General features: G+C 33.4%; 5 protein-coding genes across 11 annotated transcripts; 3 read left to right on the forward strand and 2 right to left on the reverse strand.

The window, feature by feature from the left end:
* Window positions 1-47: 47 nt before the first annotated feature.
* Window positions 48-6,488, forward strand: mdu (meduse). Of its 3 annotated transcripts, none has more exons than XM_066744923.1 (5): window positions 48-505; window positions 3,332-3,469; window positions 4,604-5,049; window positions 5,256-5,421; window positions 5,509-6,488. In XM_066744923.1, the coding sequence occupies exons 1-5, from the start codon at window positions 494-496 to the stop codon at window positions 5,611-5,613; spliced, it is 867 nt and encodes a 288-aa protein (XP_066601020.1). In that variant the 5' UTR covers window positions 48-493; the 3' UTR covers window positions 5,614-6,488. The 3 variants fall into 3 exon arrangements, with proteins under 3 accessions (XP_066601020.1, XP_066601019.1, XP_066601021.1); XM_066744922.1 differs by having other exon boundaries at window positions 3,332-3,529; window positions 5,509-5,647; XM_066744924.1 differs by lacking the exon at window positions 48-505 and adding an exon at window positions 1,667-3,173.
* An 81-nt stretch (window positions 6,489-6,569) lies between these two features.
* On the reverse strand, window positions 6,570-11,356 carry LOC136784342 (serine-rich adhesin for platelets-like). 2 transcript variants are annotated; one of them, XM_066744920.1, is made up of 4 exons: window positions 10,992-11,356; window positions 10,748-10,904; window positions 10,422-10,646; window positions 6,570-10,328 (listed from the first exon to the last, which is right to left on the reverse strand). In XM_066744920.1, the coding sequence occupies exons 1-4, from the start codon at window positions 11,004-11,006 to the stop codon at window positions 6,607-6,609; spliced, it is 4,119 nt and encodes a 1,372-aa protein (XP_066601017.1). In that variant the 5' UTR covers window positions 11,007-11,356; the 3' UTR covers window positions 6,570-6,606. The 2 variants fall into 2 exon arrangements, with proteins under 2 accessions (XP_066601017.1, XP_066601018.1); XM_066744921.1 differs by having other exon boundaries at window positions 10,748-11,356.
* A 1,171-nt stretch (window positions 11,357-12,527) lies between these two features.
* On the forward strand, window positions 12,528-13,940 carry RpS8 (ribosomal protein S8). The gene is made up of 5 exons (XM_066745024.1): window positions 12,528-12,550; window positions 12,912-13,042; window positions 13,226-13,477; window positions 13,562-13,691; window positions 13,779-13,940. Exons 1-5 carry the CDS (start codon window positions 12,547-12,549, stop codon window positions 13,886-13,888), a joined length of 627 nt encoding a protein of 208 aa, XP_066601121.1. The 5' UTR covers window positions 12,528-12,546; the 3' UTR covers window positions 13,889-13,940.
* Window positions 13,777-19,290, reverse strand: Zmynd8 (Zinc finger MYND-type containing 8). Of its 4 annotated transcripts, XM_066745021.1 has the most exons (10): window positions 19,008-19,289; window positions 18,883-18,935; window positions 18,705-18,818; window positions 17,912-18,401; window positions 17,517-17,838; window positions 17,276-17,456; window positions 15,864-17,204; window positions 15,272-15,790; window positions 14,882-15,195; window positions 13,777-14,628 (listed from the first exon to the last, which is right to left on the reverse strand). In XM_066745021.1, the coding sequence occupies exons 4-10, from the start codon at window positions 18,385-18,387 to the stop codon at window positions 14,500-14,502; spliced, it is 3,282 nt and encodes a 1,093-aa protein (XP_066601118.1). In that variant the 5' UTR covers window positions 18,388-18,401; window positions 18,705-18,818; window positions 18,883-18,935; window positions 19,008-19,289; the 3' UTR covers window positions 13,777-14,499. The 4 variants fall into 4 exon arrangements, with proteins under 4 accessions (XP_066601118.1, XP_066601120.1, XP_066601116.1 ...); XM_066745023.1 differs by having other exon boundaries at window positions 14,900-15,195; window positions 18,705-18,935; window positions 19,008-19,290; XM_066745019.1 differs by having other exon boundaries at window positions 18,705-18,935.
* Window positions 19,291-21,092: 1,802 nt separating this feature from the next.
* Window positions 21,093-23,481, forward strand: Mfap1 (Microfibril-associated protein 1). Its single transcript, XM_066745000.1, has 4 exons — window positions 21,093-21,362; window positions 21,442-22,115; window positions 22,427-22,596; window positions 22,669-23,481. The coding sequence occupies exons 1-4, from the start codon at window positions 21,266-21,268 to the stop codon at window positions 23,102-23,104; spliced, it is 1,377 nt and encodes a 458-aa protein (XP_066601097.1). The 5' UTR covers window positions 21,093-21,265; the 3' UTR covers window positions 23,105-23,481.
* The last annotated feature ends 101 nt before the right edge of the window (window positions 23,482-23,582 follow it).

Below are 23,582 nucleotides of genomic sequence, written 5' to 3' on the forward strand. Positions count from 1 at the left end.
CATTTCGACCTTCCTCATTAAAGTAGAAAATTGGATTAATCATTGCTGAAAATAAGCGAGATTTAGCAAGCAGCGCGCTATGTGGCGCTGCTCTCATGTAATATCGACCGAACTGCCTGGTATAGATCTCTCGGTATTATCGGGATTGCACTTGCTGCTGCTGCTATATCGACTTGCCGAACAACACATATAGTATAAACACACACAAAGGCTTCGATCGACATTGGAATTCACTGTCCGCTGGATCCTTACTGTTCCATACAACATTTCATTCGTCCTCTTCTGATCGTAACCTGCAAATACAAGCACTAAATAGGCGGAAAGTGACGTAATTGCGCGGCATGATAATCGCAGTGACCGTTTTTACCCTGTATTCTCAATCTGATAAGAGACTCGGAAGAGATTTTTTCGATCTCACTTTTAGAACGAAAAATACGCCTGATAAGAGTAGTGTGTACCTGCTTACACGGAGTAGCTCGCACAGGTATCAACGATGAAAATGGAGGTAAGTGCGACATACAGAGAATTATATTATGGAGAGAATTGAAATTATTTTTCATTTTATATATTTTACTAATAAACTGTGATTTTCAAAATTAATTCGAACGTTTACCTTGAGCTTTGGCACTTTCTCTATTGCCTCTCGTAACTTTTTACATTAAATTAAAAAAGTATTGATATTCTCTTTTACTTATAGATACTTGTTAAGAGCTAGTTTCTATTTAGCTAATGCATAATGAAGCAAAATTGGAGTATCATAGTTTATATTTGTATATATTATGGTCTCTGTGGAAATGAATAAAATCGTTTTTCAAATCTTATGCATTTTTATAGTGGGTTGATTAAACATCTTTTTCCAAAACGGAGTTCTATAAAGAAATTTTACGATCATTTTTAAAAATATTTTAGTATCTACGTAGGTTAATGTTTGATTAAGTTTTTATCTTTATAGAGAATAAAATGTAGGTGCTTCTAAAAGTGTATACTATACACGAACAGACTGATAATAAGAACGTAGAAAGTAAATAACACTGTGTTTCATCTGCATATTAGAGTACCAATAAATTATAAACTACGAAGATTGGGAAAATGTATTTCGAAGAGAAGAGAGCCTTATCAGACTTGTATGATTATAGTGACAAGAAAGTTGTGTACAAACGAGGTAGAACGATTATCAAATACTCATTTAACGTTAGCTTTTTAAATCTTTTGGGACGAAACGAGATAACGGTCTGAAGAATTGAAAGTAGTCGGTCGATCCGCGCAAATTTAAATGGAAAAAGGATGATGGTGGGGGGTGATGCGGTGATGGTCGGTGGATCGAAGGTATGAAGATACATGGCCGATTTTTTTTTTAGAAAGGAAGAATTACAGTTAAGAGTCTCAGTTTAATTCGTAAGATCGACATTCCTGTTCATAGGTTACTTTAGTCCCACTGTTCACCTGGAAGACTCGAGGATCGTGACTGTCCAGTCTCCTGTAAAATCGGATTCTAAATAAAATTCTAACCGAGTACGTTAAGCGTACGTACATACATACATATATATATATATATATATATATATATATATATATATATATATATTATGTATATTAGCACATACGAGCCTTTAGCAACAGCTGTTTCCATTAAATTAATCTCCCTGCAATTTCCTCTTTGTCCGAAAGCCTAAAAAGAGGTCTGGAACGTCTCACGTTACGAAGCCATCGAATTCCACGGAAGATGAATGCGTCTAATTGTAAAAATATTAATAGTACATTTTGAATACGAATCGTAATTATGTTTTGTACCTTGAACGCGTATCGCAGCTCTCAATAATACCGTTTAATCTCCTCTCATTCATCAGTGTGACAACAAACTTGACCTTCGGTCAAAATGCTCTGCGCGCTGCTGTATCCTGAATAAACTTTTACAAAACGTGCAGCATTCTTATTAAATGAAACGACACGAAATATACTTATTTCGATTGATAATTAATATGAGATCGCTGTTGAAAAGTTCAAACTCTCTTATTTTTCTTCGGCGCATACTCTTTTATTTGTTAAAAAGAAAGAAAAGATTTGAAATAAAAATACAAATAATTTGTACAAGTGTCTTGTATAAAAACACGGCGTATTCGTATGGTACTTATTAAGAATAACCTGAGCTGGTGTTTATATTTTTGCAAATGCTATGCTGCTATAAATTGAGACTCGATCAGTGCTGAGAATGGAGAATCGTTTGAGCTTAACGATATACAACATAAGGGTATGTACATATATAATAACTAGATGATAGGTTTGTATTGTTTCCTTTCTTTTTGTTTGTTTTCTTTTTCAAGCAACTATAAATTTTATGACGTAGCTGAGGAAAGCAAAGGTTAGTGAAAAAAAAGTTTTATGAAATTTATTTCCCGTTATTATAGAGGTTGACTTAAAGTAGCCTGGAATTTCTTTCATTTTGCGGGTACTTTTTCACAGCGATAGTCACCAAAGGTTAGGGACCTTTTCCTGCTCTCCTCGTTTGTAGTGGCTTTTGACGAGCAGCAGGGGCAACCGAGCCGTCGTTCCCATACTCGCGATTGAAATGAAACTCGTTAAAAAATGTACACTGCTCCTCAGAAATTTCGTTTCTTAAAATTTGCCTGGACACACTACATTACTCGTTGAAAAATCGTACGCGTTATTTACAAAAGCATCGTAAATGGTCGAGAGGTCGAAGAATATATAATGACGAAAGTAAATATAGCTCGAAATACGTTGCTATATATGTGCTCTGTGTACTACACTATATAGTATATTATGTACGTACGTATGTACTTGACACGTGACGAGTTGCATGATTCATGTGTACAATTTGATAAATGTTGAAAACTCGAGTCTTAATTGTTAGAATAATCTCAAGCAAATGTTGATGGTATAGCTTCAGCTCTTCGATTCCTTCTGGCGTAATGACAGAAAACCAAAATATCATTGTCTACATCATTATATTCTTCTGTATCTAGTATCTCAGGGCGTGCACACGCAGAGAGAGAGAGAGAGAGAGAGAGAGAGAGAGAGAGATTGCAATGCTGTTTTGGAATTTCTATATATCATATAGTATCTAATATTAAGAAACAATTATAAAGGATAGGAATAATTGGAAAAAGAAAGTCAGTCGAAGAGGATCGCGAGTTTGAAGAACAAAGTTCGCAGTAAGTATGTACAATATGATATGTAAAATTCTTGTTGAACGGTTGACGCAAAACGAAGCGGAAAGGCTGGCAATGGCGATGGCGACGGCGACGGCGACGATATGTGTGATTTAGTGATTTTCGAGGGAAATTTATTGTTGTTTTTGGTGTGCACACAGGCGGAGCGCAGAGTGGAGCAGCTGAAAAGGGCGACGGACAGAATACAGAAGGAGATAGAGGAGGTGACGGAGAGGGAGCACGAGCTACGGAACGTGGGTAGCATCAAAACTACTTCGCACGAGACCGTGGATTCCAAGGTGCGTTCAACCTTACACCATTGTCTTCTGTCGTCGTCGTCGTCGTCGTCGTATCTCAAGGTCATTACTCGGCCAGTCGAAACAAAATACCAACACGCCAATGAATCTTAACCAAGGAGGAATATACATATACATATATATGTATACAGGATATTTTGTGATAAGACGACACAAAACATGGATACAAAATTACGCATATCTCTTTAACTATAAGAGATATTCAATTTTTGCATAGGATCTTTTCGAAATCTCTTGTTATTTGCTTTCAAAAAGGTTATATGCAAAAATTGAATATCTCTTATAGTTTAAAGAGATACTCGTCATTTTGTATCCATGCTCCAGGGCGTCTTACGCACACAGAACACCCTGTATATATATATGTGTATATATCTGTGACCTTGGTTATTTCTGATAAAGCAATTCCAAGAATTCTATCGATATCGACTGCTGAAAGACACGTTCTTCTAAAATGTAGATTAGAAAGATATAATAAGAGTATATGTATAGGTAGGTGAACGAGCGAGAAGCCTCCTTCTGAAGGTTTCCGGTTGATACGCGCGCGTGCACCCTGCACCTAGCTCTTATCATATATATGTCATACATACATATACATATGGTACAGTTTGATAAAGTCAAAAGAACCACATGTACCCTCAGGGCACAGGGCTGCATAGCTCCCTCCCTCCATATCTATAATATCCGCAAGTCTGTAATGACTCTTTCTCGAAGAACAATTCGCTCAAACCAATGAACAAGATTTATGCAATTTTTCATTTGGCCGTTAAGTCCAAGGCATTTGCAATAAAGCAACTTTCTACGATCCATCTTTCTTACTTGGTATGCATGGAAATGAATGTGTATATAGCATCAATGAAATGACCCTTTCTCATTAAAGCACCAGCGACAACAGCAACCGTCATTTTCTCCTATTCGCGTTGAGGTATAATGGTCCGTGCATGTATATATGTACATATATGTGTATATGTAATAGAGGGTCGTCACACTTAAAATAACCGTGTAAACTGCTCGAAAAAAATCGGCTATCTGCTGAAGAGGATGAAATGAAGGAAAGCAAAGGAAAGTTATATATATATATATATCGATTAATATCATTAAATTTTGCTAACACTACAGGTACGACGTATGCCACAGGCTTTGAATTCAGGAAAATTGAAACGGACCACGTCGACTCCACAAATCCTAGAATCAGGAGCTCTGATCCCGTTGACACCAAGCTACTCTCCAAAGATGACCAATGGTGTAATATCGAATCGAACAACTCCGACACCCTTGAGATTTGCCACATCGCCTAGTCAAAAGGGACTGATGCATCGATTTTTGGCTACGCGTGGAAAAATTTATAAATCAAACCCGTCTAGCGATAGTTTGACGCCACCGATCACGCCTACCATTCCATTAAATCCTCTCAGTATCAAAGTCTTCGATAGAACAACTCTTGATATGCAATTAGAACCCGACGACGAGCCGAGAAAACCACCTATGAGAAAGGGCTGGATCCCTGTTGAAGAGAAAATCCAGAAAGAGTTGCATGAAATGCGAGAAAGGGAAAACGAGCTGAGGTAACTTGCATCAATATACTCTATTTTTATTTACAATTATATATCAACTCATATTTATATATATGTGTGTGTGTGTGTTTATTTTATTTTATTTCTACTCTGCTATTGCGCGCCCAGTTAATATTAAAAATTCTTCTATTTACTAAAAATCCCTGTTTGCCTCAAATAATAATTCCAATGTTTAATAACACACGTTATCTTTTTAGATTAATGCGATCACAATTGTTGGCTAAATCGCAGCCAAATCTTCTGGACATCGGCAATGATAACGACTTTGATATTTACGATGGAGCGAGTTCCTTAAAAAGCGGCACTTCGTCCAATACCTTGAACGAGGATGAACTGGAGAAAGATAATAAAAGAAAGCATAAGGTGATCTCTTACGAGAGTTAAATACGACAATTTATATTCTGACCATTCTTTCTATTTGGTCAATTGTAACAATTTAATATTTTTCAGCCAAATCCGAGGCGTCGAAGTACGTTGATTGCACAATGGGAAAATTTAATAGCTGCGAGGAAAGAAAGTAATGGAAATAGCAGCGAAAGCGATAATAATTTTTAGTGTGATTATATCATTTCTTTCTTTCTTTTTTGCTTTATAATTCATCTAACCAACAGTGCCTTAGTATTGTTAGAATATTTATATTATAGTATTTAGGGCAGAATATAGCAAGTAATTATTATCGTTATAAACGAGTCCAGTTAAGTTACTACGACGATTTAATCATAGTCAAGTTTCTGTTTATATCTTTAATTCTTTCGTCTGACGATAGCAATACAAATTTCTAAATAGCTTTCATAGCTCGTAAGAATGTGAAAAGTCTCTAGCTTAGCTCTAATTATTCATAAACGTCCATCTTAAAATTTGAATTTAGCTAAAACGATAAATCATTCTACCTTATTACACGTTTGTACCTATTAGAGAGTGAAAGACTTTGGCAGCTATTAATTGCCGTATCTGTTCAAATACTTTTAACATTTAAAACTTTTAATGTTTCAGTATTAAAATCAGAAAAGCTATCAAAAAAGGAACAGTCAATACAAAATGTAACATTACAGTTTTTCAAAGTAGATATAGCACATTTGTAACTCAATTATAAATATTGTTGTATATTTCTTTCTTTGCGTAAAAAAATATTTATCAACAATTTTCAAGTAATTTAAACTTAAACATTAAACAATGATTTGCATAATTCTATATTTACATGTGGGTATGCGCACGCGCTTATGTTTGTGTGTGTGTATGTGTAATTTATTAAAAATATAAGTTAATTGTACAAAAAACTATATTTTGTATGTGATCAAGAGTGTCAAAGTTTTTGCGTGGTTATGTGTAATTTATATATTATGTTTATATTATTATATTTCTAATTTTATTCAAAATAGTAAACTTTTGGATCTTGCGCGCAAGTTATAAATGCCACTTTAAATAAATTTATTTATACAAATTACAAAAATATATTTATTAATACAAAGTAATCGACTATTCAATTAAAACATTGTACATATGTAATTTACAGTAAACATTAATTACAAATTTATAAACAATAATAATTTATTCTTTGAGTATAGTTTTATATGCTTCTTTTGAATCAAAGGGAACATTTAATTTATTCCCTGGAAATAACATAGGTACGACTTTTTTTCGAAATTCATAAGGCAGAAAATCAAAGCAGAACATATAAAAATCATATTTCGTATGAATAATTCCTAACTGAGCCATCAAGTTTATAATGTCGTCAAGGTCATTCTTGTAATCATCATATTTTTTACATCCCGTTACTGTTGCCACAAGTGTAGAGAGTTTATTAATTACCTGTTCCGACTGTAATTTTATTCCTATTTTAAATTTTGTCTTCATGCACTTCCACAAATAACGATACAAACGATCTGTGACCCAAGGTTTTGGCCGCGGAAGTTTCGGCGCTTTATAAACTTTTCCATTTACTAAATAAGCTTTATCGACTTTCTTTGTAGAATTTTTATTTGGTTTCTTTGCTCTGTTTAATTCTATTTTTGGACGTATTATTTTTGTGTCTTTTAAACTCGTCCTTTTATTAGCCTCCCCCCGATTCTTTTCAAAAACAGCCATCTTTTCCTCAATCTCTTTTTTCTTCTCTTGAATCTCTTTAAACTTGTCACCAAAATGATTTAATTCTGATTCTGCTAATTCTGTTACTTTTGCACCATCGATAGAGGACTTGGAAAAATATTTGGTAATTTTCTGACTAATTGAACGAGTTGCAGCTTTAGCGGAGAGTTTCTTAGGTTTAAACATTTGCCCGCCCTCTACTTCAGATATTTTAGATTTTGAAGAATCTTTATCTTCGTATATAGATCTAGCTGTTCTTGACAGACAATCATTTTTATTCGTATAAGTTTTATTTTTAGACCCTTTAGATGAATTTATTTTTTTGAAATCTGTGCTTTTTTCTGTATTGTCTAAAATTGAAGATGGCATGAGATTAACATTCCTATTAGATTTTGAACTTTGCTGGGGTGATTCGATTCGTTCTCCAATAATATTTCTAACTGATTTATTTCTGCTATATCCAATATTGGTATAGTTTGAAACTTCTGTATTATCATTTTCTCTTACATGACGGAAAGGCTTTTTGTTGGACTCAAGTGAAAGGTAGTGGCAATCATCTTTCGTCGAAATAACTGTATTACCTGCTCCTTCCTCAGAATTATCAGCTATACCTTCTTCCTGAACGGATTGTATAATTGATTCTCTTCTAGTCTTTTGTAAACTCTTAGTTTTATTTTTTGAGCTTGAATTCAATGAGAATTCAGTACTTGAAGAAATATTTGCTTTGTCCGAAGAAGTGCGATTTGTATCTAATTCATCGTTAGATTTCGCTAAAGTTGTACCATTATCAAATTTTTGTGAATTTAAATTTTTCGTATCTTCTTTCATCGTTTTCTCTTCTATTTCTTTTATTGAATAGCACGTACTCGACATCTTACGACTTTTCTTAGTAGTTTCAGTAAATGTTGCCTTTTCTTTGTCAAAAAGTGGTAGTTTTTCCAATAATGAAGAGGTGCTCTGTTGTCCTATTTTTGAATTTTTGCTTTTTCTTCCACTCAGAGTTTTATTTACATGACTTTCAACTTTTTCATTCATTAACTTACTCTTATTATTATCATCATTTTGAGCTAAACTTTTATTATAGTAGACACTTCTTCTTGTGCTGTTAAATATCGGTTTTGAATCTATATTAAGATTAGTTTTGTTAAATGTCGAGTCATCAATATTTAAATCATTCCCTTGAATATTTACTGAATTAGAAAATTTTCGTTTTGAATTACTCTTTAGTAGATGTTTTGGTGATTTTGCAACATTTCTTTTCTTGGGTTCTTCCTCATCTTCTGTATCCATCTCATCAGTTAGTATGTTCGTTAACTCTGCTCCTTCCTTAGAGCGCTCCAAAGATCTATTTCGACTAACAGTCTTACTTTTCTGTTCACTTGTTTTATAAGATTGCCTCATTGAAATATGTAAACTTTTGTCAGCAGAACAATTTAATTTTGCAGGACTATTATCCCATGTAGTTACATTTGCAGAATTTGAAGTCCTTGTAATTTCTTTAAGTAATTTTTTGATGTTATTCAGGTCTTTAACATTTAAATGTTTTGCAGATTGTTGATCTACATTTTCTGGTACTAAAGGCATACTGGAAAAGCGAGAATTACTAGCTGATAATTTTAAATCTAGGCTGTGAGTCTCCTCTGAAGTAATGTTATTTGATTTAATTGCTCCTTCTTTATTTTGTGTAATCGATTTTTGTAATGAAACTCTTTTAATTCTTCTAATACTATCGGGGCTAAGATGACTTTCATTAAAAACTGTTCCTACCGTACTCGGGCGCAAGCGCTTTTGCAAATTTCGTTTTGGACTTTTTACATCTCCATTAATTTTATTATAATCAGTATTTGAAATTACTGCAGAAATTTTTGAAGATGATTTCTCCTTTGAATAGCTTGACAGATTTCTTTTCGTTTCTGATGAATTTTTATTTTTGTTTTGCGAGGACTGCTGAATTGTAGTGATACTTTTGGATACATTTGTTGTTGCATTTTTTAATTCCTTCACATTATCCAAAGCACCCACAATGGCTTGCGAAAATGATCCTTCATTATCAGAATCTGTATTTATTAACTCTGAGATACTGTCAGAGCTAGTATCTTTATCATTTGCTTCAGACAATTTCCAATTATGTGAACTAACACTTTTTAACTTAGAGGTACTGTTGGATCTGCTATCTTTATGACTTTTTTTAACAAACTCTGAATTATGAGAATCAGCATTTTTTAGCTCCGAGGTACTGATGGAGCTAGTATCTTTATCATTTTCCTGAGACACTTTTGAATTATGAGAATCGGGATTTTTTAGCTCCGAGGTACTACTGGAGCTAGTATCTTTATCATTTTTCTGAGATACTTTTGAATTATGAGAATCGGCATTTTTTAGCTCTGAGGTACTGCTGGAGCTAGTATCTTCATAATTTTCCTGTGATACTTTTGAATTATGAGAATCGGCATTTTTTAGCTCCGAGGTACTGCTGGAGCCAGTATCTTTATCATATTCCTGAGATACTTTTGAATTATGAGAATCAGCATTTTTGAGCTCCGAGGTATTGCTGGAGCTAGTATCTTCATCATTTTCCTGAGATAATTTTGAATTATGAAAACTAGCATTTTTCAACTTTGAGGTACTACCAAGGTTATTAACTTTATCATTTTTCAGAAATAATTTCATACTATGAGTCCTTGTATCTTGTCTAGTTTCAATATTTGTTTTCTCTAGGTTATGTTTAGAAGCATTACCTTCACTAATATTTTCAGATAAATTTTTATTTTTAAAAGAATTAGCAAGTTTTCTAATAGTGTCTATATCAGTGTTATCTTCCTGATCAAGTGCATCAGTAAATAAAGTATTCCTTTTCTTTTTTTGATTTTTATGTGATAACACATGTCTCGGTTTTAAGATTAGATTCGTATCATCACTGCTTAAATCTACTCCTTCTTGTATTATTTGTTTGGATTTTCTTTTCAATGAAATTGGAGTATCTGTGCTACTCATTTTCACCTGTTTCTCTACCTTTTTTGTGCTACTTTTAGATGATTCTGATGTATCAGAACTATTTAGAGCTTTGAAAAAAGTATTTCTTCTATTCTTTCGTTTAGATCTGGTACGCAAAAGAGCTTTTCCCTTTTTTACAATATTTAAATCTTCAGAATCCGTTGAGTCTCCTTCCATTACATTAAGAGTACCTATTTAAACAATTATTGTATTTTTTAAAATAATATATATGTATTTGAGTTTTATCATTAAAGCAAAATCTTGTTAAATGTCAGAAGCATTACCCATTATCCTATCACTAGTTTTATTTTTTGCCTGAAGCTGAGCAGCAGAATTTGAATTTTCTAATAATTCCCACCATTTGCGTTTGTTACTTGGTGGATTTAATGTAGACTTAACTAATTCAGAATTAGAATTTAGTAATTGACTAGTTTCATTGTAAATGCTGCTGGTATTAAACGATTGTATATTGGTTTCATTTTCTAGATTTTTCCACCATAAAGGATTTTCTGAAATATTTTATAATATATGTATATTATCATTTAGCAGGTCATTAATTCAATTATTGTGGACATTTGTTTAATAACAATAAAATAAGGAAAAAAATTACCATTACTGATAACGTCACTATTTGGATTAAGGATACCAGTAGAGAATCCGCTAATTCGGCTAAGTCGCGAAGAACGCCGGTTCAAACTTCTCTTAGCCATCATAATTAGGGTTGCTACCTGTCCTCTTTTCCCCGGATACTGACCCCTTTTATTAACCTTACGGGAACGTCCGGGAGGATTTTTAAATTTATCTGGGATTTTCAAATCGTTCAAAAAAGTTATTTTTTTCTAATTCGTTATTACCCGTAAAAGACTCATCAATAAATATTATTGGAAATCGAAGGTGTGTCGTGGTGAACGGTCCGGGGACCGGGACTGCTTCAGTCTTCAGTTTCAGTTCAGGGTTGGGTCGCGGGGCACCATGGGCCGGACGTGACTCGAACATACTATCTTATAGCAAAAATTTAAAGACAACAGCAAACGAAACGCGACATCGACAAATATGAAGATGACGTTTTGGACGTAGTAAAAGCAAGTAAAAGTATTATCCAAAAAGCATATTATTTATGTTGGAAACGTAGGGATGTTGAAAAATGGAATGGAAAATAATGCAAATATGGTGCATATATATAATATTATTTATCAAGTATAAAAAGGAAGAGATCGGATGTAATTTTCAGCCTATAAAGAGAAAAGGCATCAGATAAGTATCGGGAGCAGTAAATCAAAAGAAAGATTAAAGAATATTTTGCTTTGTTAAATTAATCTTTCTTTTGATTTACTGCTCCCGATACTTATCTGATGCCTTTTCTCTTTATAGGCTGAAAATTACATCCGATCTCTTCCTTTTTATACTTGATAAATAATATTATATATATGCACCAAATTTGCATTATTTTCCATTCCATTTTTCGACATCCCTACGTTTCCAACATAAATAATATGCTTTTTGGATAATGCTTTTACTAAGTCCAAAACGTCATCTTCATATTTGTCGATGTCGCGTTTCGTCTGCTGTTGTCTTTAAATTTTTGTTATAAGATAGTATACATAGGCTGCTTTCCTGTTAGCTTGAAAATCGACACAGTCAGACATAATCGGACACAAATGGTACATTGCATGTCACCCAAAATGTACATTTGTATCCGATTGTGTCTGACTGTGTCGATTTTCAGTTAACTGGAAAGCACCATAGAGGAGTTGAGATAGACATGAATCAATTTTGCGAGAAGCATTTTTGCTATAAGATAGTATAGGGAAGCAGAAACTGTTTTGAACAGTGAACTCGAGTCGAGTTTTTATACTATAGTTTACGTCACATATACTATATATTTTTGCCTGAGTCGAGTTCGAGTCGAGCTCGAGTCACGTCTCTGGCCGGTATTTAAGGCCAGTATTCATAAGTCGTTACTTATATTTAAGTCTGACTTAAAGTATCGATTGCCCTTTTTCACCTAACAGTAATAGAAAAAGATAACCTATGCGTAAGTCGGTCTTAAATATAAGTAACGACTATGAATACCGGCCTCTGAGGTGAGTATGGTATTGAGTACGGCACGGCCCCTGGGACTCCTGGCCGCTGCACTGGTACTCAGAGACGTGACTCGAGCTCGACTCGAACTCGACTCAGGCAAAAATATATAGTATATGTAACGTAAACTATAGTATAAAAACTCGACTCGAGTTCGAGTCTATGAGTACGGCCCCTGCAGGTCTCTGGACCACTCTGGGCACTCTGGCCTATATTCTAAACTATTTGGAATTTTAATAAAAGATGTCGCTACCAAACGTGGACAAGCGGAAACGAGTCACCAACCAATAATTCTGTACGTTCAAGCTTCTTTTGTATCTAGACACCATGGGTAAGTAAGCTATTTCTGCAAATGCTTGATTTTATCCATCTGCATCTGTAAGTTTAATGAATATTTCAAAAAAGTATAATAGTGGTTAAAAATTGAAAGTTTTATTTTACACGATTTGTCACATATTAATTTTCTATATATTGAAAATCCCCTAAAATGGTAATACCCACTTGCCACTTCTCCCTGTCAGCACTTGATTTTTATGTTTATATTTTTAACGAGTTCCAAATTAATTAGTAATAGTGACTTAATAAATTTATAATCGTACAATTCTTACACTCGTGTTTTATACGCGTGAAAATAAAAGATCCAATGAATTATTTAAGTTAGATTCATTAATGCTAATGCATCTCTTTTTCAGGTATCTCCAGAGATCATTGGCATAAAAGGAGAGCAACGGGCGGTAAGAGGAAGCCTCTTCGTAAGAAGAGGAAGTTCGAATTAGGACGTCCTGCTGCAAATACCAAACTTGGACCTCAACGTATTCATACTGTAAGCATCCACTAGCCATGTCATAATGCTATACAATTTATTCATTTTATTATGATGATTTCCTTACCTACACTGAGTGCCATGCTGACCTTATATCTCACAGCGAACTGATATTTAAAAAAATAAACTAAAAAGAGTCAATGAAAATTTATAAGGAGTTAATTTTAAGACTTTATAAATTAGGTACGTACTAGAGGAGGCAACAAGAAATACAGAGCACTAAGATTGGATACTGGCAATTTCTCTTGGGGTTCAGAAACTACCACAAGGAGAACTCGTATCATTGATGTTGTTTATAATGCATCAAACAATGAATTGGTGCGCACCAAAACACTAGTGAAAAATGCTATTGTTACCATAGACGCGACACCTTTCAGACAATGGTATGAAAGCCATTACGTTCTTCCCTTAGGGCGTAAACGCGGCGCTAAACTTGTGAGTACAGTAATGTAAAATTCTTATTAATTTTGTTAAAGCTCAAACATGAAAGACAGAATGCAATATAAAATTTTATTGTAGACTGAAGCTGAGGAAGAAGTATTAAATAAAAAACGATCTAAAAAAACTGAGGCTAAATACAAGGCAAGACAAAGATTTGCAAAAGTTGAACCTGCACTTGAAGAGCAGTTTGCTACAGGACGTGTTCTAGGTACCAAAAAATTTAATATACAAACTGTTCATTATAATATTATTTTTCACAAAGAATATTTTAGTGATTAAATTTCAATAATTTCAGCATGCATTGCTAGTAGACCAGGTCAGTGCGGGAGGTCCGATGGTTATATCTTGGAAGGAAAGGAGTTAGAATTCTATATGAGAAAGATTAAGAGCAAGAAGGCTAAATAAGCATGTAATTTTGTCACCAAAATAAAGTTGTATGCATACAAAAAACTTAAAAGTATCTTTATTATCCTTAATACCAATAACTTTGAAAGAATAACAATTCAATTAGTGTGCAGTTTATTATTGCCTTTAAGGACTGTAGATGTGTTAATTTTTCTATGAAAGTATTTACAAATATTTCTCTTATATCCGAGACTCGTTAGTATTGTTAATAATAATATAGTTGATTTAACCCATCTAAGAATAAAATACTGATTGGGACAAATATGAAATTTATATATGGTTACTATATATTTTTACAGCTAACAATGATTACATGAACTTAAATACAAGTTTGATGAAAAATTGAAAATAACATGTAAACTGGAGAATTCTGTACAAAATAAATCGTGTACCAGCGAAATTGCTTGATGTGACGTAAATTAAATAATAATAGTAATAATAATGTGATGGTAGAATCTACTTTATGAGAAAATTGAAAGTTTTTAACTATTTTTCACGATGTGAAAAAATCATATTGATTGTTTACTTCTTTTTTATACATATATTAACACATAAGTCGCTTGCAAACAACTTGTCTGGTACAAACTGAAAAACAATTCATAAATTATAATTTATTTATGTAGAGGTTTAATTTTCTTCATTTCTAATGGATGCAACAAATTAGGCGTAGACGTTAATTTACCACTTTGCGATAACATTATAACTTTATTGGTTGGATTATTTACTTTATCACTGTCCCCCTGCAAAAAAAAATAAATCATAACTAATTTCTATAAAATTTAATACGATACAAAAATAAAATTAGATGGTTGAACTATTGATATGCGATAAAAATTTGTGTAGTTATTAATTGTGTAATATACGTGCTCCAAAATTGATAATCATAGAAAATTCATTCGTAAATAGGATTTTGAGCCCAGTGATATCTGTATGGAGACTCGCGATAAAATAATTCTAATCGATTGAAATATTAGATGCATGCTGTTTATTTACCAGCAGCTTTGGCATCACCTGCTGCTGTTGATTGGACTCGCTAGTTGAGCTAGTGACAATCGTCGTGAATGATGGCTGCTGAGCACATGTTCTCATGTGAATTGGCCAATGTGATTGCTGGCAAGGATAATCGCAGTACGCTGTATTCCAGCAACAGTAAAACATTGCCTCTTGCCCACATTTAGCACACCACTGCTTTCGCTTAGTTTCTTCGATAGCTCTATTTCGTTCAATTTCAGCTTCCCTTCGAGTTTCCTCAACCGCTCGAAGCCTTTCTGCTTCTAAACTTGCCCTCATTTCTCTTAATACACGATCTAGAAAATAAATATTTATTGCATTAAAGTTCATCCAATGTTCAACATTTATAGGCGATTACACAAGCTGTCATACCAGTGTTGTGTTTTAATTCTGCTAATTGTTGTTGATGCTGCCACCGCATACGTTCGATCTGAAGTCTCAAGAAATGCACAGTTACGTGACAAGCATTATTTGTGCTACTGCCGTAACTTTGATTTAACTGAGCAGTTTTTTTATACTGTTCTTCCATTAATTGAGCCATACTTTTAGCCAATTCGTGGGCCCCTTGATACAATGCGGCACTGAGAGGCCCAGCTTCAGGAGGTACCAATTGATAGGAATTATTTGAAAGGATAGCTTCTCTTTCGATACTAGACGATCCAACGGAATAACTTGCGCTCGATGAGCTATTACTCGGCAAAGGTTCCTGTACTAACTGTTGATATATCGGAGATGGCTTGTTCTGTAAAGATTTCCGGGCCTTACTTTCCTTTTTATGCTCTTCCTTACTTTTATCCTGACTTTTAGAATCTAATAAAACTGAAACAAATCTTTGTTTACTGATTTTTCGATTTCCTATTTTCATTTGATTTTTAGCAGTTTCTGATTGGGCTGCAAACAGACGATATATTTAACGATAGTTTCTTAAATTTTTTTCATAAACGAACAAATAAATTCTCCTTACCTTTAGGTGTTGAGGTGGCTAATTGCATTCCAAGACTAGAATCTACCGCATCATTCGTTGATTCAGAAAGAGGTCCTTGCTCTAAATCAGCTTGTACAGTATTAAAAGTATCAGAAGAAACATCCGAAACCTCTCGTTCAATGCTATTTTTAATGGCTTTCTCTGCATTCAATTTGTCTACGATTCTAGCCTTGGGCTTATAAACCTTTATGATATTTTTCGCATTTTTCGACATCACTTTTAAAGATACTTGATCGGAAGTTTCTAAAACAGGAGTTTTTATAAAAGCAATTTTGTTTATTGCAACCGAAGGTTCTGCAGAAGCTTCTTGTAAAGAATAAATCTTATCTTTCAATAAACTTTGCCCCGAGGTGGAAATAACTATTTTCTTCGTAGGACCTTTGTCCAATGTATTATTCTTTTGTAGTGAGCTGTCATTTACGCTATTTGTATCATTTTCTTCTCCATTCACATTCGGCTCGTCATTAATCTTGTTACTAACTTCCGCAATATTACTTCCCTCCAAATCTTTATTACTCTCATTTTCAAGCAAAGATGAATCAGTTTTTGATTTATTCTTAATAGATTTTTTCGGCTTTTCATTTAAAATAATAGCGTTGTGCGTATTAGCTGACGCCTTGTCAATACTATTATCCACCATTTGGTTTAGTCCCGATGTATTGGCTGATAACTTATTCTGTACGTCTGCATGACTTTTGTCTTTTTGATCGACTATAATATTGCCATCTTCTGTGGGTAAACTAACTTTAGGTTTGGCTTTAACAGGTAATATAGTTTTTCTTAATATAGATTTCTTCTTGGTCAAAGCGTTATTAGGATTATATTTTGGTAACATCAATTTTATTTGTGTTGGATCGTTCGGATTATATTGAATTTTAGGAGGGGCAAATCTAAATTCACCATAAACCGTTTCTAATATTCGGCAATGCTTATTGATTTCTTTTATGCATTCATCCATGTCTAATTTACGCTTTCGAGGTAAAGGCGTTGGAGGTTCCTGAGAATATAAATAAAGGTCTTTAGGTGGTACCCATGCACGATCATGTTCACCGAAGAATCGGACATCAACAAAGCCTTGAGCGTTAACCCTAGGCATTGCTTTTGCAGGCCAAAATGGAAAACCTTTTAATTTGGCCCAAACAAGTATATGCGGTCGACGGCAAGGCTCGACAAACCAAGATGGCTGTGGTCTTGGCAAATTTCTACCATGAGCATAACAGTCTGGACAAGCTTCTATTTCCGAGACTTCCTGACGGGCTAATTTAATCAATTGTTTCGCAGAATTCGTCAGTTTTGAAGTATCGGTATACACTCCTCCACCTACAAATTTAAAAAGTATTAGCGACCGTTTCCTTAGGATAACTGTCATATCTTATGTAAGCTATACTTGCATGTGTTAAATACTATGCAATTGTGCTGTATCCATTTTGCATCCGCCATAAAAGCATCTGTACTTCCGTATAATTTGGCACGTACATTTGATTCCAATAAACTTAAATGCATCGGTTTCACAATAAAGTCATTATAATTCGGTGCCTCCGCAGGCTCCACCGCTGTCCAGAATGGCTCCGACTAAACAGAATGTAATAATTTAATCTAACGATCGAGAAATATTGCAATACTTGTACTTACACCTGGATATTCACGCATTACTTGGACCACGTGCTTCAGTAACATGCATAATTGATTAACAGAGAGTTGGGCCATGGCTGTAGATCTTGTTTCTGCATTTTCTGCTTTTAAAATTGTTGCGCATTCACCGCAAATCCAATTTTCCAAGGACTGTGGTGGAACACCCCCCATACATTTTCTATGCCATGAACGGGGGCAAGCGCTACAATGAGCTTCTACGTGTTCTTTATGGCACCTCCAACAATACTCATCATTCAAATTTTTTACCCTTTTCCTAACATTTTTAGCATTATCTTCCAATACATCCTCTCTTTCCAATACACTAAAATTAAAAACGCGTTTTTTGAAAGTATAAAACATACAAATATCAGCTGTACATTTTCATTTATACTAACTTGGCACTTTTACGTTTTCTTCTAACAATTCTAAATTCTCTCTGAACTGATCGTTTTAGCATATCTTCCATTTCATATTTTAGAACTGGTTTCGTCGATTCCTGTTCTTCTTTTATTTCTTCTGATGATATTTTTACAGATTGTACATTCAGTCCTGCTTCTTTATTAACATTTTTTTCAGAATTAGATTTCATTACCATTTCACTAGTTTCTTCACTATCTTGGCTTTTGATCTTTTTACAAGAGTTATTCGCCATCGAACTACCTTCACTATTATTAACATTTACTTGCCAATAATGGTCTTCCTTCAAATTATTAGTTTTTCCCAAAGTTTTATCCTTGTTATCTTTTGTTCCTTGAACATCTTGTTTTTCCGTAATATTTTCTGTAACACATGTGACTTCTTCTGCCCGTAATTCAGATTTCTCAGAATCCTCTCTTTGCTTTTGAGCACTATCCATATTTAGCAAGTGCATTTATAAAATGATACCTGAAATTAGTCTTAATTATAATTATAACAAAAATACCGAATAAAATAGTCTTGATAATGAAATTGTCATATGTCAATAAGATTAGAAATAATCAAAAGAGATAAATTTTAAAGGGGAATGGACACTACAGATTCATGGAAAAGAATTTGAACTTTGATTTAATAGAGCCTCTTGTTAAAGCCAATAGAGCGCTACAAGAGTATTTATATAATACTTTTAAAATATAGATTTTCTTATATGTAAAAGTTAAAAATCCTATCATAGTTAAAAATTGATGTTATAAAAGAATTATTGTAACTTACAGGCCCTAATAGGCATTGATAGCTGCTTCTAATATAGGTATTAAGACCATTTAAGCATCATTAAACATTGATGTATACCCATATTATAACAATAGAAAGTATTTCACAAGAAATCTGTATAAAGTATATACATAGAGATAAAGAAATTTTATACAAGATAAAGTTTATAAAATATTACGTATACAAATATCTGCTATTCTTGCATGACTATCATTTACTTATGTGGCAATGCTGAAAATGCAAAGGGCATACTATATTTATTATAATTATGCATAGATATAGTTCATAAACATGAGATGTTACCTTCTATAAACTTGTATGTATATTAGAGAGAGAGAGAGAGAGAGAGAAAATAAGATTTCTAAATTGTAAACCAGCTTGAAGAAATCATTACTAATCTTTAATCATATATATCATTGAGAAATAAGTCAATACAACAGACTGGGTAAGCTGGCAAGTTGGATGATACACTGAAAATCTAAATAATATTAACTATTCTTATGCATATATATCAATATATGTATGTACTGCTCAACACTGTTTTACATCAAGTTTTTTCCCTAACATAATATAGACGGGTATTATTAAAAATATTTAGAACACATATGTATACATACACACACACACACACACACTTAAGTATACAATGGTACAGTAGTGTAGCACCGAGTCCGAATGTAACGAGTGCTTCCATCTCTGAGCTGACTTATTATTATTGAGGAACTGCTGTTGGTATAGGCTCAATTGTCTGAAAAAAAATAAATTCATTCTACATATAAAGCCTACGGCACACTATGCTGGATTTCGTGCTAGAATGCTTGCTAGAATTGTGAAGACCAATGATGATTCAGTTGTGAATTAAATATAATAATCTCATTGGTCCTCACAAATCTAGCAAGCATTCTAGCACGAAATCCAGCATAGTGTGCCGTAGGCTTAAGTTTGATCTTCTTTTCAATATTTTGAGATAGGAAAGGAGTATTGTTCTATATAAAAATATTAGTAAATAAAAAAAATATTATAAACCTTTCAATTTATTGAAATCAAGCGTGTATAAGATATATAATTATTATACATATATGCTATACATAAAACAAATAAGCTCTTCAATAGCATATACACTAATATACAGCACAGAAAATACGTGATATTTGGTGTCAGAAACGAGAGGAGAAGAGAGAATTGGAGAAAATGTATTAAAAAAACTGTCCAGAAATAGTTTCGCGTTTTACGTTGTTAAACTACGCTGGCCACAGTAGCCAGCAGCTCTGGTGACAGCTGGCAAACTAGCTTAATTAATGTTTTGCTTAACGGGAACCCTCACGCTTGCTTTACCGACACTACAAGACAATAAACAATTATTTCTTCAAGAACGCGGGATAATGGTACAGAGCATTTCTCATCCGATTTGAGTGTTTTTAAGCTTGTTTGATACATTACGACTGGCACTTGTCGTAAAGACGCCCGTTTGTTCAATTTGCTTCGCGTTTGAATTTTATTAAATTAATTGTTTATTGGCTTGTACTGTCGGTAAAGCAGGTGTGAGGGATCCCGTTAAGCTATGTTCTAGAATTCACTGTCAGTCTGCGAATATCATTTTGTCTTATATTGGACAAAATTTTTGTTATCCTTAACGGGAATCCGTATACCGACATTACAGAGCAAAAACTATTTCGCATGCAGCTTCGTTATTTGTTGACGGATTGTAAAATTATTACAGGTTTTTGGAAATGCCAGAAGCTTATCTACTAAGTTACGTTAAGACAATTAACAAAAAATGAAAAAAAATTTTTGTTTAAATAAATAAATTAACATTATTGAGAAATAACAATTAAATCGCAAAATCCACCAACGTACTTTACTAGATAATGTTCATATGTTTCCAAAAAGTCCACATAAATGCAAATCCGTCAAGAAATGACGATGCTGCATGCGAAATAAATAATGGAAGAATTTCGTGTTCGGGAAGTCGCTAACACGAAATTCTTCCATTATTTATTTCGCATGCAGCATCGTCATTTCTTGACGGATTTGCATTTATGTGGACTTTTTGGAAACATATGAACATTATCTAGTAAAGTACGTTGGGGGATTTTGCGATTTAATTGTTATTTCTCAATAATGTTAATTTATTTATTTAAACAAAAATTTTTTTTCATTTTTTGTTAATTGTCTTAACGTAACTTAGTAGATAAGCTTCTGGCATTTCCAAAAACCTTTAATAACTTTACAATCCGTCAACAAATGACGACGCTGCATGCGAAATAGTTTTCGCCCTGTAATGTCGGTATACGGATTCCCGACCCGTTAATCCTTTCTAATAATTTTAATATCTATGCTGATTGTGCTGAATTCTGGTGAAGTTCTACTTCTACGGTTCTACCTGCTTCTACCTACTCCGGAGTCCGGACTCCCCTCTGCTCCCCTCAGTCCCCACTAGCTTCATAGTTCATGCTCTTCATGGCTCAAGATAAACAATTTATTATTAAGATATTATCTGTTCTGTTGTAGGTGATATCCTTTTGAAGGATACAAGAAGAAAAAGATAAACAATTGTCAAAATGATGATGGACTACTTTGTGACTAATAATTCCTTAGCACCAGCCCCAATGGGTATTCAAAGTACAGCTGGGGCTGTTCCAGTAAAAAATGACAAGGGTTAGTAACCAGTTAAAACAACCTAAAATAAAAACAAGATGTATTGCTTAACAGTTTTATATCCATTGTTCATTCGTAGGTGAATTATCTATGAAAAAGGTAAAGGTACATCGTTATGTCTCTGGTAAACGGCCTGATTATGCACCAGCTGCAAGTTCTGATGAAGAATCTGAAGATGAAGATTTCTTAGAAAGGCGTGCTCATAAGAGTTATGAAGAAAATGATAGTTCAGCTAATATTCCAGATCAGACACAAATTCGAATAAGAGATGAGGATGATCCACGTTTAAGAAGACTAACCAGATTGGAAAGACAAAGAGAACCTAATACAGATGGTTATGCAGAAAGACAAAGACATATTTATGAATCAGAAATAGAGACTGAGCCAGAAAGAGCAAGACAAAGAATAAAGTTGGAAAGTTCTGATTCTTCAGAGGACGAAGAACTATCAGATACTGAAATTGAAAGACGTCGCGAAGCATTGAAGAAAAGGGTTCTGTTAAAGAAAGAAGCTGAAGAGGAGTTATTACATGGAGAAGAAGAAGACAAATCATTAGACAGCTCTGAGGAAAGTTCAGAGTATGAAGAATACACTGATTCAGAAGAAGAGACAGGGCCTAGGCTGAAACCTGTTTTTGTTCGCAAGAAGGATAGAATCACTGTTATGGAAAAGGAAAAGGAAGCACTAAAACAGAAACAAGCAGAAATAGAAGCTAAAAAGATGGCAGATGAAAGAAAAAGACAAACGCTGCGTGTATGTATTTTGTATTTTCAGTTTTTTCAGTAGAATAAATCTAAACCTCTTCGGTCACTACATAGTTAAATAATTATAATAACTTTCACAATCGTTTATATATAACCATTTAGTACATATATATTCTATCATATTTTTAGAAATTTAGAATATTAGAACATTTTGGTAAAAATTTTAAATAAGTAGTCTCATTGTGTAAAATTTTAAAGTTTTAAAACCTTGTTTTAATTTTTTAAGTTAAAAAATAGCAGCCAAAAGAATTAATTTTATTTAATTGTGATAAAAAATTTAATTTAAAACGATTGTTATAGATGGTTGAAGAAGCTATAAGAAAAGAAACAAAAATGGGTGGTAATAACGGTGAGCGTGAGGGAAAAATTGACGACGTTTGTACTGATGATGAAAATGATGAAGTAGAGTATGAAGCATGGAAATTGAGAGAATTAAAAAGGATAAAAAGAGACCGTGAAGAAAGAGAACAGTCAGTGTTAAAATTTAATTTATTTCTACTATTTATACTTTTAACGATTAAATTGTTCCTGTTTTTTTTTAGGATGGAGAAAGAACGTCTTGAAATTGAACGTTTACGAAATATGACGGAGGAGGAGAGACGGCAAGAGGGACGATTAAATCCAAAAGTTATCACAAATAAGGCAGCTAAAGGAAAATACAAATTTCTACAGAAATATTATCACCGCGGTGCATTTTATCTGGATAGAGATGATAATATATTTAAACGAGATTTTTCTGGTGCGACTCTGGAAGATCATTTTGACAAAACTATTTTACCAAAAGTTATGCAAGTAAAGAACTTCGGCCGCAGTGGACGTACCAAATATACGCATTTGGTAGATCAAGACACAACGCAATTTGATTCTCCATGGATATCAGAAACAGCGCAAAATCTTAAATTTCATAATAATCAAGCTGCTGGTATGAAACAAGTTTTTGATAGGCCATCTCTTAAGAAAAGAAAAGTAGAAAATTAACTAATGGTAATGGTAATTTAATTTGATCAACGAGAACATTGTAGGATATCATTTACATAAAATATTTGTACAGTACATACTCGTGAAATATCGCTTACTTCTCCCACTCATTTAACAAATTACTAAACTTCTAATCCAAAATCTCAAACATAAAAGTTAATTGTAGCCACACTGATAAAATTTTAATAAAAACGTTTAGAAAATTAAATCCAATCAGACAATACATATTGTCAATGTTATGGCATGGGTAATGTTCTCTTGGTACAACAGAATAGAAGAAGACAAAATACCAGCCTAGTTTTGTAAGATATATTTATTAATATCCTTTATTTACAGTCTACCACTTAAAAAATCTCTAAGCATATTTGTAAAAGAATATTTGTTTATTAAAATAATTTTAAACACACCTATCAAAGTTTTTCAAAAGACATCTAAATACAAATAATAAGTGATTTTGAAAGATTCAATGCAAAAGTTT

This window comes from Prorops nasuta, unplaced genomic scaffold, assembly GCF_024137725.1.
Source record: "Prorops nasuta isolate Cenicafe-Biocafe unplaced genomic scaffold, Cenicafe_Pnas_1.2 PNAS00053, whole genome shotgun sequence".
In the NCBI taxonomy this organism is placed as follows: domain Eukaryota; kingdom Metazoa; phylum Arthropoda; class Insecta; order Hymenoptera; family Bethylidae; genus Prorops; species Prorops nasuta.

Excerpts from the sequence above, each read along its gene's own strand:
- RpS8 (XM_066745024.1), top strand. Across the intron at positions 13,043-13,225 it reads GACCTCAACGTATTCATACT|GTACGTACTAGAGGAGGCAA; the intron begins GTAAGCATCCAC and ends TTTATAAATTAG. Across the intron at positions 13,478-13,561 it reads GTAAACGCGGCGCTAAACTT|ACTGAAGCTGAGGAAGAAGT; the intron begins GTGAGTACAGTA and ends ATTTTATTGTAG.
- Mfap1 (XM_066745000.1), top strand. The coding sequence starts at position 21,266 with ATGATGATGGACTACTTTGTGACTAATAATTCCTTAGCACCAGCCCCA. Across the intron at positions 21,363-21,441 it reads TCCAGTAAAAAATGACAAGG|GTGAATTATCTATGAAAAAG; the intron begins GTTAGTAACCAG and ends GTTCATTCGTAG. Across the intron at positions 22,597-22,668 it reads GACCGTGAAGAAAGAGAACA|GATGGAGAAAGAACGTCTTG; the intron begins GTCAGTGTTAAA and ends GTTTTTTTTTAG.
- Zmynd8 (XM_066745022.1), bottom strand. The coding sequence starts at position 18,387 with ATGCACTTGCTAAATATGGATAGTGCTCAAAAGCAAAGAGAGGATTCT. Across the intron at positions 17,839-17,911 it reads AGAAAACGTAAAAGTGCCAA|TGTATTGGAAAGAGAGGATG; the intron begins GTTAGTATAAAT and ends TTTTAATTTTAG. Across the intron at positions 14,629-14,881 it reads AGGTGATGCCAAAGCTGCTG|GGGGACAGTGATAAAGTAAA; the intron begins GTAAATAAACAG and ends TTTTTTTTGCAG.
- LOC136784342 (XM_066744920.1), bottom strand. Across the intron at positions 10,647-10,747 it reads TAGTGACGTTATCAGTAATG|AAAATCCTTTATGGTGGAAA; the intron begins GTAATTTTTTTC and ends AAAATATTTCAG. Across the intron at positions 10,329-10,421 it reads AACTAGTGATAGGATAATGG|GTACTCTTAATGTAATGGAA; the intron begins GTAATGCTTCTG and ends TTGTTTAAATAG.
- mdu (XM_066744922.1), top strand. Across the intron at positions 5,050-5,255 it reads GAAAGGGAAAACGAGCTGAG|ATTAATGCGATCACAATTGT; the intron begins GTAACTTGCATC and ends TTATCTTTTTAG. Across the intron at positions 5,422-5,508 it reads ATAATAAAAGAAAGCATAAG|CCAAATCCGAGGCGTCGAAG; the intron begins GTGATCTCTTAC and ends AATATTTTTCAG.